General features: G+C 43.8%; 2 protein-coding genes across 2 annotated transcripts in view; both read left to right on the forward strand.

Annotated features, from left to right (window-relative positions):
- The window catches only part of LOC131279372 (zinc finger protein 883-like), a 79,415-nt gene that overhangs the window by 32,310 nt on the left and 31,272 nt on the right, over nt 1-15,833 (forward strand). The window lies entirely within an intron of this gene.
- LOC139439520 (lipocalin Can f 6.0101-like) lies at nt 180-4,780 on the forward strand. Its single transcript, XM_071217053.1, has 7 exons — nt 180-354; nt 1,149-1,285; nt 2,036-2,109; nt 2,774-2,884; nt 3,224-3,325; nt 3,508-3,553; nt 4,500-4,780. Exons 1-7 carry the CDS (start codon nt 259-261, stop codon nt 4,507-4,509), a joined length of 576 nt encoding a protein of 191 aa, XP_071073154.1. The 5' UTR covers nt 180-258; the 3' UTR covers nt 4,510-4,780.

Here is a 15,833-nt window from a genome sequence, read left to right on the forward strand (position 1 = left end):
TTTTGAGAAATTTAAGGTCACCAGGTAGATCTAAAAGGGATGGGATTGCCAATTTTCAAAAAGGGCAAGGATAATCCTTGGACCCACACCAGTGAATGACAGACCATTTCATAGAGTGGGAGGAGGAAAGGTAGTGACCCATGGACAGAAAACTGGGCTCAGACTCAGTATAAAGACTGAGGAGCTGGGGCATGGAGTCACTTTAGGCAACAAGTCACCCCAGGTGCCTGTAGAGGAGACGTGCTGTCCCCTGTCAAGATGAAGCTGCTTTTGCTGTGTCTGGGGCTGTCTCTGGTCTATGCCGACCAGGAAGAGAGCCATGATGTTGTGACAAGCAACTTTGATATGTCAAAGGTAGAGTCTGTGGACTTCTGAGGGTGGATTGGGGGATTTTGAAACTAGTTGAGTCCTACTGGAGGGTAGGGGTTACTTGGCCTATTAGATAAAAGGGATGGTTTCAGACCTTGGACTAAAAGTGATTGTACCATGTCAAAAGACGACAAAAGGAAGCGGACTTGGCCCAGTGGTTAGGTCGTCCATCTACCAAATGGGAGGTCCGTGTTTCTAACCCCGGGCCCCCTTGACCTGTGTGGAGCTGGCCATATACAGTGCTGATATGCGGAAGGAGTGCCGTGCCATGCAGGGGTGTCCCCGAAAAGGAGTGCTGTGCCACGCAGGGGTGTCCTCGCGTGGGGGAGCCCCATGTGCAAGGAGTGTGCCCTGTAAGGAGAGCCGCCCAGCGTGAAAGAAAGTGCAGCCTGCCCAAGAAAGTCACTGCATACATGGAGAGCTGACACAACAAGATGACGCAACAAAAAGAAACCCAGATTCCCATGCTGCTGAAAGCAACAGAAGCGGACAAAAGAAGAACATGCAGCATATAGACGCAGAGAACAGACAATTGGGGTGGGAGGGAAGGGGAGAGAAATAAAGAAAGAAAATCTTTAAAAAAAAAAAAGACGACAACACTTGGGGACCTCCATTCTCACTGGTGGGACAGTGGAAAGAGTCCTGGGTGTTTTGCCAGTTGACCTGAGTCCTAATTCCGTCTTCACATCTTATCCAATGGGCCAGCATTAAAGGTGAGCATGTTCATGTGTGTCTTCTCTCCTCTCTTCTTACCTCATCATTTTACTGATTTTTTACAGGTTGAAGGTGAATGGTATTCCATTGTCTTGGCCTCAGACAGGAGAGAATATATAGAAGAGAATGGTTTCATGAGGGTTTTTGTGAAAAGCATCCATGTCTTGCCCAACTCGTCTCTGTTCTTTCAATTTCATATGAAGTAAGTGTGGCCTTTATTATCTGGGAGAGGAAAGTAGAAGCCTTGGTTTTGTCTTGGACCTCTACACCCACATACCCCTACATACACATGTACACATATGCATGTTGTGCATGCATGCTGGGCCTGTGCCCAAAATCAGAGTGTCTCATGGCACTGATTGAGGACTTGATGGACCTAAGGCTTTTCCAGATTCAGAGACAAGAGTTGGTAACAGAAGGAAATGGAAGTGAGGGAAGTAGGGGACAGAGAGGCATCAGAGTCACAAGAAGTGTGGCAGTATAGGTTAGGTAAAGAGCAAAGAATTTGGATTAACAGCCTGAATTCTAACCTATCTCTATTTCTTACTAGTTGTTTGACCAAGAAAATTCCTTTCCTTCCACTTGCATTTTCCCTTTGGTAAAAGTGGGTGATAACTGTCCCTCGTGGCTTTTTTTGTGAGATAATGTTGTAAAGTACTCATCTGAGAGGCTGGCACGTGATGAGGACTCAGCTAACTGTCTAAACAAGTAGTTTCAGAAAGAGTAATAGTGGAAATAGTGGTAGGAGTAACAATAACAGGAAGAGTTGAGTTATTTTTATAGTATCAAATCAAGTGAAATAATGTAAATTAAAGTTCTGGAAATGGTATTAAAATGTTCAAAAGGTAAATGGAATGATAAACTGAAGTTATAGGTAGATCGGAGGTGGGGGGCAGGGAGGGAGTCAGCTCCTAGCAACATCTCTTGGACATCAATCCACTCTGTTTTACAGAACAAATGGAGAATGTATTTCAATAAATTTTACTTGTGACAAAACAGAGGTGCAGGATGAATACAGTGTTGAGTGTAAGTAAACAGAAAACTCTTCCTTATTTCTACTTCAGACTGCTAGGAATTTACAGAACCCCAATATCTTTGGGACCATGATCAATTGCTGATCAACGTTTTGTGTGTTTTTTTAAGTAATATAATGGGGACCACATAATAGTCAATGACCTGAGTTTGGGAAAACTTTGTTGTAAAATACTGATGCCTGGCTCTTAATGCCACTAGATGAAGAGAAGTGATTTGGTCATATGTCCCTCCTGCAAAAAAAGTAAATTGGCAGGACAGTCTCTCTCTTTCTGATGATGCCTGGTGGCCACTGAACAGCACATTGCTGAGGATGTAGCACGGGGTACATAGGCCAGTGGGGTTTAAACAAGAAGATGGAGACACGTCATGGGCAGCGATGCTGAGGGAGGTGGGTGGTCTCAGGGAGGTAAAGAGGGTGAATGGCTGCTGGGGCTGAATCCTTCTGCCACTAGTGGTCAGTTTACCACTATCCCTTTTCTTAAAATTCACCTCACACAGCACAGGTTGACGCAAATGGAAGGCATTAGCCATCCTCTGTCTCTACCTCTTGCAGGACATGCACTTGAATTTATTATGTGAGAGAGAACAGGTGAAGAGTTTCGCTTGCTTACCATGGACCAATGAAGTTCTGAACTGTGTTCTGTTTCCTCCACAGATCGTGGAATTAATAAATTTCACATACTTGAAACTGATTATGAGAAATATATTTTTTATACACTCACGAATTACTACGAGGGAACACAATTCAAATTGATGGAGCTCTATGGTAGAGTATTTTCCTGCTGGCACTCATCTTGGGGTGGGGAGAAAGGAACCCTGGAGACAAAATGGCCTTCCCAGGCTTAGCCTAGGAGATCCTCCCTCTCTGAAGACAGATGTTCACTTTGGGGATTCCTCAGTCTCAGTGATGGGAAGATGATGAAATCTTTCATCATGCCAGAAGGGAGAGTCTACTGATGTCAAATTGCAGGACAGCTCATATCCCCCACAACTCTGCCACCTGAGCCCCCAGACAGTACCATCCGTTCCCTGATCTCTCTTGAGCCCCACCTCTCACTTGCCTCAGTGACAAGAGTCCCAGTAGTTACAGTCACTTTCCCTACAGCCCGAAAGAAAAACCTCAGCCAAAAAATCAAGGAACGGTTTGAGAAACTTTGCCAAGAGAATGGAATTGTTAAGGAAAACATACTTGACCTGACAAAAGTCGGTAAGTTCAGCGATTTCTAGCTTTCTCTTCTTCACTTCCCATATTGCTGAAGGGAAAAATCCAAGGGACAGTAATGCCTCTTCTATTCATTGCCCTTAGTCCCAACCAAGAGAATCATCTGGTTTCTCTCTGGGAAAGGAGCTGGGGTTGGGGTCTGAATGTGTTCTGCTCTGCCTCTACAGATCGCTGTCTTGAGGCCCGAGAGATGGGAGATGCCCCAGCCTCCAGGTTGGTGATCTCTAATGCTGGGGAAGATGGGGTGGTCCAGGAGCTAGTGCCTTCTGAAAGCATTGGGAGTTTGTTATAGTAAAAGCAACTTGGTAAGGAAGCTGGTGAGAAGAGCTTGAAATTTGCGTTGGAGGCCCTGGGTTCAGGTCCCACTCCTACAGTGAGCTTTCCAGCAGATGACCTAAGGAATTAAGAAGCAAACAATGACATCGACCTTGTGGAGAGTGGATATAATGCTGGTGAAAAGGCACAGTCGTTGATAATGGGCTAAAGAATGATTGGCACTTGAAGTTTGAAATGGAAAAAGAGTAGCAGAGTAGCAGTATGAAACTCAAATACACTTCTTTGTTTGTGGTCCATCTTCCAAGTGCAGGAAGCCCTCTCTGCCTCCACTTGTAAGAATTTCTTCTTTTGTACTTCTTTTGTACTTGGCTGTGCCTGCTCAATCTCAGAGTGGAGGTGTGTGACCTTCCCATTTCCTCCAACCTGGCAAATAGACGCTGTGTTTCCTCACCTGATTCCTGCCTCAGAATGATTGTGGGGCTTCATTCAGATAATGTATGAAACATCTCAGCACCTGAGGCTTGCATAAAGTAAGCATTTAGTAAAAGGTTGCTGTGACTGTTCGCCATTATTCCTTAATCTACCACAAAGTCTTCAAAACTTCTAATTCTGGAAAATGGTAAACGCAAGCCTAGAAACCTTCAGTGCCTTCTTTCTCTTTTCTATAGTCTCAGAGGAAGGTTAAGATGGCATCAGCCACAGAAAAGATGTCATTTAGTCAATGCTCTCCCTGCTCTCTTCAGGCAAATAACAGGTTAAATTAAATGCAGGCTGATTTCTATCCTCACCATTTTTCTCTTTAATGGAAATTAATTTGGTCCTCAATTCAATGCAAAGAAAGCTTAACAAGTTTCTATGTTCTCTTTCTCCTCTTCTTACTTAGCACCAAGTGAATGCTTCCTCACTTGGGCTCCAAGTGCTTCCTTTCCATGGTCTCTTCATCATCTCAAGATAAATCCTGCAACCTGATTTCCATCACTATCGCACATAAAAGCCTGATCCCCGCATCTTCAGGATCTTCCCTGACTGCCTTGGAAGACTCATCAATTCCCCAAGAATCAAAGGATTTCTCTGAGTTTCTGACTCTCTTTGCCATACCCAGGGAACTGTACCATGAATATATCCTTCCTCTAACTAGTCAATAAATGATTAACCTTGCTGTCATGTGATATGTCTTTGGATATGGGACAAACGTGGGCTGATTGCAAGTGAATGAGGGGGTTTCCTTGGCCCTGCACCCAAATTCCTCCTCTAGCTATTTAGAATCTTCCTTAGTCTCAGGATTCTTGCTCCTCTGCAGTACTTCTCTGTCCATTATCCCAAGTCCCTGTGAACACTGCTTGCCGTTTGATTAGTCTACTTCTTAGGAAACTGATAAGACTGTCCATGTAGTACAAGAATGTAAGAATTTCCCCCATAACTTCTCCATCTTAGAATTATCTACTGAGAGATAAAAATGCTGAGGCTGGTACCATATTGATGTGTTTCAAGACATGCCCCTGTAGCCCAGCTTCTCTATATTATTCATGCTAAGAGATTGTATCCTTTCACACTTTTAGAGAGTATGTAAAACCCTCCTTCAACCACTGCTATTATCTACTGTGAACATATTAAGTGAGGTTCTATTAAATGTGAGATAGCAACGCCTCTCTTCTGTACTTGGTTATGTCAGGAGGTATCAAGGGGTTAAATGTTATTATCCTCTTCTTCGAAGAGCTAACAGTCTTTGGGAAGAGGGAAATTATTGATCCATCCCCGTTTCTTATCCTTTCCCACCACCACCAGCACATGAAAACAGCGTAAATGTTACACATGGGTTTTTGGGCAGAGCAAGACATGGGTGGAAGGTTGTCACGCCAAAAGAATGGTTCAGTCATAATGGAAGAAAGGACTAATGAGATTCAACACAATCCCAACCAAATTTCCAACAACCTACTTTGCAGGAATGGAAAGCCAATTAGCTTTTGGAAGCTAATTTGTTTGGAAGGGCAAGGGGAACCAAATAGCTAAAAACATCCTGAAAAAAAGAGAACAAAGTTGGAAGACTCACACTCTGACTTTAAAGCAAGTTACAAAGATACAGTTGTCAAAACAGTACTGACATAAGAATAGATACATTGTCCAGTCAAATTGAGTGTTCAGAAGTAGACCTATGGCCAATTGATTTTTGGTAAGGCTGCCAAGTCCATTCAATTGTGAAAGAATAGTCTCTTCAACAAAAAGTGCTATGTAACAATTAGTCTTAAGGCCATAAAGAGCAATTGCAGTTTTCGGGACTTGGAGTTGTCTTGGGTGGTGCTTCACGGACAATTATGGGACATTGTAGATCCCCCCAGGGCCCACTGGATGGAACAAGGGAGAGTGTGGGCTATGATGTGGACCATTAACTATGAGGTGCAGCGACGCCCAGAGATGTACTTACCAAATGCAATGGATGTGTCATGATGATGGGAGAGAGTGTTGCTGTGGGGGGAGTGGGGGGTGGAGGCAGTGGGGTTGAATGGGACTTCATATTTTTTGAATGTAATATTTTTTTTAAAAAATGAATAAAAAAAAAAAAAAGCAAATGCATTTCTTTGTAAGATACATTCCTCCAGTGACTGTGATCCCTCCCAGGAAATAAGTGGATGCATTTTTTTTTTTCCTTAGGTAAAAAGCCTCAGTACTCTCTGGCCCATCTCCTTTCATAGCCAGTTGCAAGAGATCAATGCCCAAAACAGATTGATTGAATAACAGATCATTATAAGCAACATAAATGTGAATTTTCTTTGACAAGTTAAAAAGGAAAGCACTAGATCTATAATAGCATTGCTAGAGCTAAAAAAGAAATTGTTGAGCAAGAATATCTAGTTGTTGAAAGCTGTTCGCAGTGTGATTCATTTGTATTAATTTTAAATAACATACAGAACACGTGCTATATTATTTATGGATACCTATATGTATCTTAACACAGTTCTCATAATGTGCATAAATATCACCTGGGGATCTTGTTAAAATGCAGGCTCTGATTCACTAGGTCTCGAGTGGGCTTGATATTCTGCAATTCTTTTTTTAAAATATCTTTTTCTTTATTTTTAAGGAAGTTTTAGACCACAAAAAAGTTACATAAAAAATATAAGGGATTCCCATATACCCTATCCCTTCCCTCTCTCATGTTTTCCCCTAATAATAACATCTTTCATTCATGTAGTACATTTGCTACAATTCACAAGCAAATATTGAAGCATTGCTACTAACCATGGTCCATAGTTTATGGTATGGTTTAACACTTTGCATTACACAATTTTATGAGTTTTGACAAAAGGTATTATGGCCTGTATCCATCATTGCAATATCATGCAGAACATGCATAATGTCCCAAAAATGCCCCATGTTAAAGCTATTCTTCCCTCTCCCTCCCCTCAGAACCTCTGGTGACTACTGTCTTTACATCAGGGCTAAAAGTTCTTCCATGACTAGAATAACAGTAAGTCTACTATGGTCCATAGTTGCATTCCCCCCTTATGTTTGTTCATTCTGAATCTTGAGGATTTTGGGATGGTGAAGCCACTCTCCTTCTGATTGAGAGAGGGCTTAGATCCCAAAGCACAGATGGATTGAACTGTCTTGCTTGCAGTTGTAAGATACTCTGTTTTCTGGGATGGGCACTGTCCATATTCATCATTTTGTTAGTTTTCCTGGGTGATTCCAATGAACTGGCGAGTGGGTGTTAGCTGTAACTGCGCTGAGAGTCAGGGCTCAACTGACATATGAACAGACAGAAGATTTAAGTTGCTGGAACATATATTTAATAGGTATAGTGCTAATTAGAGGGTAAATAAAAGAGGCAAAAGAATCATGTGTAGGGAAAGTCTGGTTACACTGGGGAGATAGATTAACATATATTCCAAGATAAGTCCCACCAATGGGCTGTTAATTTCCTGGGGTTGTCTGCCCTAACTATAGGTTCCAGATGTCTCTAGAGCTGTCAGGAGCACCTCTGCTTGAAGCATTGTTTACTGTGGCCGTCAGTGAGATCCTCCACATAAATGTAACCTCTGGAATGACCTCCTCCCTCCCCTTGAAATCTCTTAGCTGGAGAACTCATTTGCATGTAATATTTCCCCCTTCTGGTCAAGGAGTTTTCCAAAATGCATTGCTGGTTGGTACTTCGTCATAATCCCTCAGTTCCAGGGAGGCCCATCCCTGGAAGTCATGTCCCATGCTGGGGGGAAGGCAGTGAGTTTATATGCTGAGTTTGGCCTAAAGAGAGTCCACATTTGAGCAACAAGGAGGCTTTCAGAAGGTAACTCTTAGGGAACATATATTACTAGACTAAGTTTCAATTTTACAAGAATAAGGTTCATAAGTACATGCATTAATATCAAGGGCCTGGAGTATTGGTCTGTCCTCTATTTCTAGGCACTGCCTATGTACTCTAGAGATTCTTGCAACTCTATTAGAGAATATAACAGGACTCCCCAGAAGATATTCTGCAGTGCTAACAAGTCCCCTAGTGATGTCAATGCTGCTAATTTGTGGTCTACATTTTGAGTAGCAAGATATTAAATTATTAACAAGTATTGGAAGGGCATCTACCAGCTATCAATAGAATTTACTTCTGAGCAGTGATGGAAGGGAATGAGATGGGGATGGTAGTCAGAGGGGATACAATCTTTTTTAAAATCAGTTATTGGGGAAGCGGTTGTGGCTCAACTGATACAGCATCCACCTACCATATGGAGGGTTCTATACCCAGGGCCTCCTGACCCGTGTGTGGAGCTGGCCCACACGCAGTGCTGCCTGCATGCAAGGAGTGCATTGCCACAAGGGGTGTCCTCTGAATACAGGTGCCCCATGTGCAAGGAGTATGCCCTGCAAGGAGTGCCGCCCCGTGTGACAAAAGCACAGCCCACCCAGGAATGGCACCGCACACACAGAGAGCTGACACACCAAGAGGACGCAACAACACCACCACCAACAAAAAAAGCGACACAGTTTCCTGGTGCCGCATGACAAGCACGCAAGTGGAAACATAAGAACACACAGTGAATGGACCCAGAGCGCAGATGACAGGGGTGAAGGGGAGAGAAATAAATAAAATGAATCTTTAAAAAAAATAAAATCAGCTGTTTAATTACTAGTAATTTTTTAAAAAGAGTATACGCATTAAAATTTTGGAAAACAGGAAAAAAGGTTAAGAGCTGTTAATTCTGGGCAAGGGACAAATAAGTGATTGTTGTTTTCTTCCTCCTAGCTTTCTGCATTTTAAAAATTTCTCCAAAAAGTGTGGGGCGGGAGGGGGGGGGGCGGTTAAGGAAGGAAAGAGAAATTAAAAAGGGAAAGAAATGGTAAAGAATATCGAGAGCTGAGCTGAGAGCCAGGGAACGCTCTAGAGTCTCCTTTTCTCCTGGGCTGATGGTTAGGAAAGCTTTTGGTGGAAGAGGATGAATTCTGAAATTCAGCAAGGCTTTTGCCTGGACTGGAGGCTCCTCCCACCTTTCCCCAAACTCTAACTAAACCAAAAAATAAACAGAGTGAGTAAGGGGTGGTGAGGGGAGTGAGTGGGAAAGCTTAGGTCAACAAATCAATAGGCAGATAGTGTAAAAAGAAATGTTATATATCCATACAACAGAATATTATTCTGCCACAAAAAGGAATGACGTTCTTATACATCCTACAACATGGATAAACTTTGAAGACATCACGTTGAATGAAATAAGCCAAACACAAAAAGACAAATATTGTCTGATTTCCCTTATATGAAATAACTAGAATATGCAAATTCATAGAGGCATAACGAGGATTACCAATTAGGATGGAAGGAGAATGGGAAATTAATGCATAATGGGTATAGTTTATGTTTGGGGTGATGGAAAAGTTTCGGAAATCTTAGTAGTGATGGTAGCACAACATTGTGAATGATTTATATTGTATATATATTACCACAATATTTTTTTTTAAGTGAAGCAGGGTACAAGATTTCACTGGACATAACTACAGCTAAAGAAACATGTTTTGGGGACAGACATTAAAAAGGAACCTCCAGAACCACACTGTGGTTCTTGGTAGAAGTTTCTAAATAACTAGCTCTGAGAAGTTTGAGAACACTAATAAATAACATCCTTTTTATCCCTGACTAATTTTAGAATGAACCGAGACAGAGACTCGGGAGTCATGTCACTCAAGATGACTTTTTTTACCCAGAAATCTGTTGGAAAATATAAGTGTAGCAGGGTGGATTTGCGAATCCACCCTCCCTTTCCCGTTAAACATCTCCTCCACATCCAGCAGAGAGCAGAGTGGTGTACCACGCTTACAGCCTGGTCAAGAGCAGACCAGAATACAAACTCTCAGAAGAAAGAACCCAGAATGGTCTGCAACAGTCATGTCCAGTTCCTTTTCTCCAAATTATTAGGCAGACAAATCCTTCCCCCTTCCCAGGAAAAGATTAGGAAGGAAATGAGAGAGGCCAGGAATAGTACTCATGGAGAAGTCTTCCTCTCTCATGAAAAACATGAGGAAAGGGACACAGGATCCCCTCACGACAGCATCATACTGATGTTCTCTTCGGGGAAAGGATTGGTGCACCCTGACCATTTTTTCAATCCCACCCCACAATCACTTCCCAATCTGTTATTATCTAAACTAAAAGGCCGAGTGAGTTTTCAAACTTATTTTTAAACTGGCTAGAATATCTAATGAAATCAGGAATCAAATGCAAGTTATGGTGGAAGCTGCCATAAAAGGGAACTATGCTACTGCTTCTTGGTACACTCTGCACAAGAACTACAAGTCCTTGCTCCCAACCAAGTGCCTTTGGGGATTTTCCACCATGATATTTGAATTCTAAGGTATTTTTCCCCTATCACTCTACCTCACTGCCTATCATCGTGTTCTTTGGGTCTGAAAACAAGTTGAATAAAGGAATGGAAAGAAACCCGTTGTTGAAGGCAGGGAGAGGAAAAAGAAGGTGTGATATGGGAGCATTTTTGGGACTTGAAGTTATCCTGAATGATGTTGCAGGGACAGATGCAGGACATTATAAACCCTGCCAGAACCCACTGAATGGACTTGGAGAGAGTGTAAACTACAATGTAAACTATAATCCATGCTGTGTGGCAGTGCTCCAAAATGTACTCATCAAATGCAATGAAGGTACCACACTAATGAAAGAAGTTGTTGATGTGGGAAAAGTGGGGGATGTGGGGAGTAGGGCATATAGGAACCTCCTATATTTTTTAATGTAACATTTTGTGTGATCTATGTATCTTTTAAAAATAAATTTAAAATATGTTTAAAAAAAAGAAATCTGCTGCAAAGAGCACCACAGAATAATATGTCAGAGGCAAGCAAATGTGATATGGTTACTCAGTGACCATTCTTGCAACACTTTGTTCCAAGAGTTTAAAATATCTGCAGAAAACCCTGCCTGTGTATCAAAAACAGACAGCTATATTCTTTATGATAGGAGAAATGGGTCCTGGATTAGTTTCCTTTTTTCTTTTTGAAAGATTTCTTTTTATTTATTTCTCTCTCCTTCCCCCGTCCCCCCAGGTGTCTGTTCCCTGTGTCCTTTTGCTGCGTGTTCTTCTTTGTCCACTTCTGTTCTTGTCAGCGGCACGGGAATCTGTTTCTTTCTGTTGCATCATCTTGCTGTGTCAGCTCTCCGTGAGTGCGGCGCCTTTCCTGGGCAGGCTGCACTTTCTTTCGCACTGGACACTTCTCCTTACAGGGCATACTCCCCACGCGTGGGGCTCCCCGAGGTGGGGACACCCCTGTGTGGCAGGGCACTCCCTGCACACATCAGCACTGCGCATGGGCCAACTCCACACCAGTCAAGGAGGCCCAGGGTTTGAACCGCGGACCTCCCATGTGGTAGACGGACGCCCTAACCACTGGGCTAAGTCCGTTTCCCCATTGTTTTGATCAAATCTTAAAAGCAAGACCTAAAAGGATCTAGTAATTTTCCAAGTAATTTAATTATGTCCCAGAACAAAGCTGAAGAATATTTATTGGAATACAAAATACACAACCGCCTTATCTGGCATTCAATCAAAAATTACCTGGCATATAAAAAGTAGGAAAATATGACCCACAGTGGAGAAAAAATAACAATCATTGAAAAATTGACCCAGATCTAGCACAGGCATTAGACTCATTAGAACACCTTAAAACAGTTATGAAAATTGAACTTCAGGGAGTAAGTATAGCTCAGTGGTTGAGTACCTGCTTCCCATATATAAGCTCGTGGGTTTCAATCCTGGTACATTCAAATAAATAAATAAATGTCCTTATCATTCTCAGATCCCCCCTCCAAAAAAAAAAAGTGAATGTCTACAGATGAAAACTACAATGTGTAAAACAACCTGCCCTGGATGGGATTAATGGCAGATTGGACAGTGCAAAGGAAAAGATTAATAAATTTGAAGATAGAGCAATAGAAACTATGCAAAATAAAATAAAGATAAAAACTCAAAAAAAATTATCTGAAAGTCACTGGGCTAAGGGACAACTTCAGGTGGCCTAATATACTTACAAATGGAGTCCTTGAAGGAAAATGGGGGGGGGGGTGGTGGTCAAAAATAATTTGAAAATTTTATATAATAATGACTGAAAATTTTCCATGTCTGGTGAAAACTATAAATCTGCACATACAAGATGCTCAATGGACCTCAAGCAAAGAAACATGAAGAAAACTACCACAAGACATTTCACAATCAACTTATTCAAAACCAGTGAAAGGGAAGCGGACTTAGCCCAGTGGTTGTCCCGGCTCAAACCCTGGGCCTCCTTGACCCATGTGGAGCTGGCCCACGCGCAGTGCTGATGTTAAACAGTGAAATTCTATTTTCTATACCAGGGATTGGCAGGTCAAATCCAACCTGCTGCCTATTTTTGTATGGCCCATAAGCCAATGACATTTGCAAATGATTTGATACTAGGAAAACCGACTTTCATCCCTAACTATTCCAAAAAGTGAATTCTATTCTTCATATTAATAATCCATATTACAAAAAGTACTCAATATTATATTTTTAATTTCATTTTTAAAATGTGGAAATGTGCTTTTTCTATTATAATAGCACCTATGTAATATCCACCACTTTGCCTCTTGGCTTGTGAAGACTAAAACATTGACTATCTGGCCGTTTATAGAAAGTGTTTGTTGACCCCCTTTCCTATAGGACGGCCTTCAACCCTGACTGCTATTTACTATAGCTATTTCCCCTCAACAATCCATGGTTTAGGCATTTTAGGCCCTTTTTCACCACCTGTAAGATGGAAATAGTATTACTAACACCCTAATCATGGATTGTTATCAAACTGAAGCCCTCAGAGCACCTTGAATAGAAGAGGCATTAAATTACGTGACTGTGTAATTAAGGAGATGTTTTTAAGTAGTCCTGTTATTCTCACCTTTAAATATCATGAAAAACTTAAACATGAACGGAGGAAATACGGATAAATGTTAAATAAACTTCCAGAATAAATATCAAACCAGGACACCCTGAGGTTATTTTGGGGCTTCAAGGACAAGGATGAAGACTCCAAATCTCCATTCTTGGCTAGAGCACTTTGTCATTTGACTCTTTCCTCAGGACAGAACTTTGGTTGAAACTGTCTCATCCTGGAAGCAGGCCCATCAAGATACTGGATGTGGTTCTTAAAAATAAGCATTTCAGAGACACTGTTTTGTTGGTTTCAAAAAGTTTATAATCGGGGAAGCGGATTTGGCCCAATGGATAGAGGGTCCACCTACCACATGGGAGGTCGGTGGTTCAAACCCAGGGCCTCCTGACCCATGTGGTGAGCTGGCCCACGCGCAGGGCTGATGCGTGCAAGGAGTGCCCAGCCACACAGGGGTGTAAAATGGGAATCATATAATACCTAAATCATGGATTGTTGTGAAGATTAATTAATCGTGAAAAGCACAGTGCCTGACAAACAATAAGCACAATCTTAAGTGTTTGCTGTTATTCTTTTGAAGCATTTCTTGATTCAGTTTGCTAATGATATAATTGTAATTTTTAATTGCAGATGCTTATCAGATTTGGGGGTTAAGGTAATGCTAACTTCATAAGATAATTAAGAGATTTCCACCAGAAAATAATTCAAATGGTTTGGAATTTTCTATTCTTTAAAGATTATACTTTAAATTACGGTGAATGTTTATATAAAACCAACTAGGCCATCATCTGTGATAATTGCTTTCTTCTGATTTTCTATTTCTCTCAGGCGGTGCTCATTAGTGCTGTCCCCTAAATAGTACCCTTCTCCTAAGCACATTGTAGTTGGATGTGACTTGCTTTGATGAGTGACTGAAAAGCGAAAAGAATGAGATTTTTTAAAGCTCTCCAGGTGATTCAGAAGTGCAGCCAAAGTTGAGAGCCTCTCAGGAAGGTCAGAACCTGTTTAAATCGGAACCGGGAGGGATCTCCCAAAGTCACGGCTCAGTTTCTCTCCCTCCTTTTCCTCTTTCCTCCCTTTCCCCTCTTCCTCGCCAGAGTTTGCAGTGCGGGGAGGAAGCCGGGAGGAGGGGAGCTCACAACTGGCCCCTTGGGATTCGCCCGGTGCCCAGGGGAGCCCCAGGGTGCACCTTAGGGTCCCCAGAGGCGGCCTCTTGGGCGCTCCTGGCTCAGGCTGGTCTCCCCTGCGGGAGAGAGACGCAGGCGGCTGGCGGCGCCCGCGCGGCGGGCAGATGCGGGGGAGCCCGGAAGCTCGGCGGCCCCTCGTGGGCGTCCTCGCCGGCTGCAGCCTCGCCGCCGGCGCGCTCGGGGCTAAGAGCGCGGAGTCCCGCGCATTCTGCAAGTTTGGGCACCAAGCGGCCACGGGCAACTTCCGGGGACCTCTCGCAGCGGGCCTGGGGCTCCCGCCGGCTTCCCCGGAGTCGCTGCAGGCCTGAGAGGCCAGGCCGGCCAGGCCGGCGGGGGAGGCAGCAGCCCGGGGAGGCGGCGGGGGCGGGAAAGTAGCTGCCTCCGCGGCAGCTGGTGGAAGGCCGGGGCAGAGATGTCCACAACCCGGTGCACACAGGGCGGCGAGGACAGAGCCTGCAGCCGGTCGGTGGTTTGTCGTTCTCTGTAGCCCGCAGGTTTGTTCGGGGCAGCCCCTAGCAGCGTTGGGGAACAGGCGGCCTTTGCTTGCCAGAGCCGGGGCCCATATCTGTATCCCCAGAATCCAGATCTCTGAACCAGGTCTTGGAAGCACCAGGTGGTGCAGAACCAGCATCTGGCCCTACGTGCCCTAATTATTTTGGAGCCTTCACTTGCACCCAGCTTCCCCAGCGCCCCAGCTCAATGCCTTTAAGAACTAAGGGAGGGAAGGGGACTTGGCCCAGTGGATAGGGTGACCGTCTACCACATGGGAGGTTCTCAGTTCAAACCCCAGGCCTCCTTGACCCATGTGGAGCTGGCCCATGTGCAGTGCTGATGCGCGCAAGGAGTGCCCTGCCATGCAGGGGTGTCCCCCACATAGGGGAGCCCCACGCGCAAGGAGTGCGCCCCGTAAGGAGAGCCGCCCAGCATGAAAGAAAGTGCAGCCTGCCCAGGAATGGCTCTGCACACATGGAGAACTGACACAGCAAGATGACGCAACCAAAAGAAACACAGATTCCTGGTGCCACTGATAAGGATAGAAGTGATCACAGAAGAACACAGCGAATGGACACGGGGGGGTGGGGAGGAGTGGGGTGGGGTGGGGGGGGTGGGGTGAGGGGGTGGGGGTGTGTTTGTGTAAAAAAAAGAACTAAGGGAGGAGCCTCATCTCAGCCACATCCCTGCCACCCCACCCCACCCTCCCAGGGCTTTGAGCTCCGTGCCTGGTGGGACAAGTCAGTAATTCTTCCAAATATTGGCCTCTTCTGCTTAACATCAGAAATATGTGTGAAAATGCTGACTGGAAGGTTATTTCCTATTTTTAAGTAGCTTTATTGCGGTGTAATTGACATGCAATAAACAGCACACCATTCATGTGTAAAATGTGATATTGAAATATGGATATGCCCGTGAAACTATCCCCAGAGTCAAGACTGAATATATCTGTAGTGAGTCAAAATAAAATAAAGGCTTTGCGCTGTCAGGAGGACTCAGTATCTCAGACCTTGCCATTAGTAACAGAGGTCCCTCAGCGATCACCCCAAACCCCCACTTATACAGGATAAACCACTTCTCCCTGTCCTCCCCTCATCCTGTGTTGGCACCTCAAGTCCAACACAAACTCGCCAGTCCCCACTCTTGCT

Source organism: Dasypus novemcinctus, chromosome 8 (assembly GCF_030445035.2).
Source record: "Dasypus novemcinctus isolate mDasNov1 chromosome 8, mDasNov1.1.hap2, whole genome shotgun sequence".
Classification (NCBI taxonomy): Eukaryota; Metazoa; Chordata; class Mammalia; order Cingulata; family Dasypodidae; genus Dasypus; species Dasypus novemcinctus.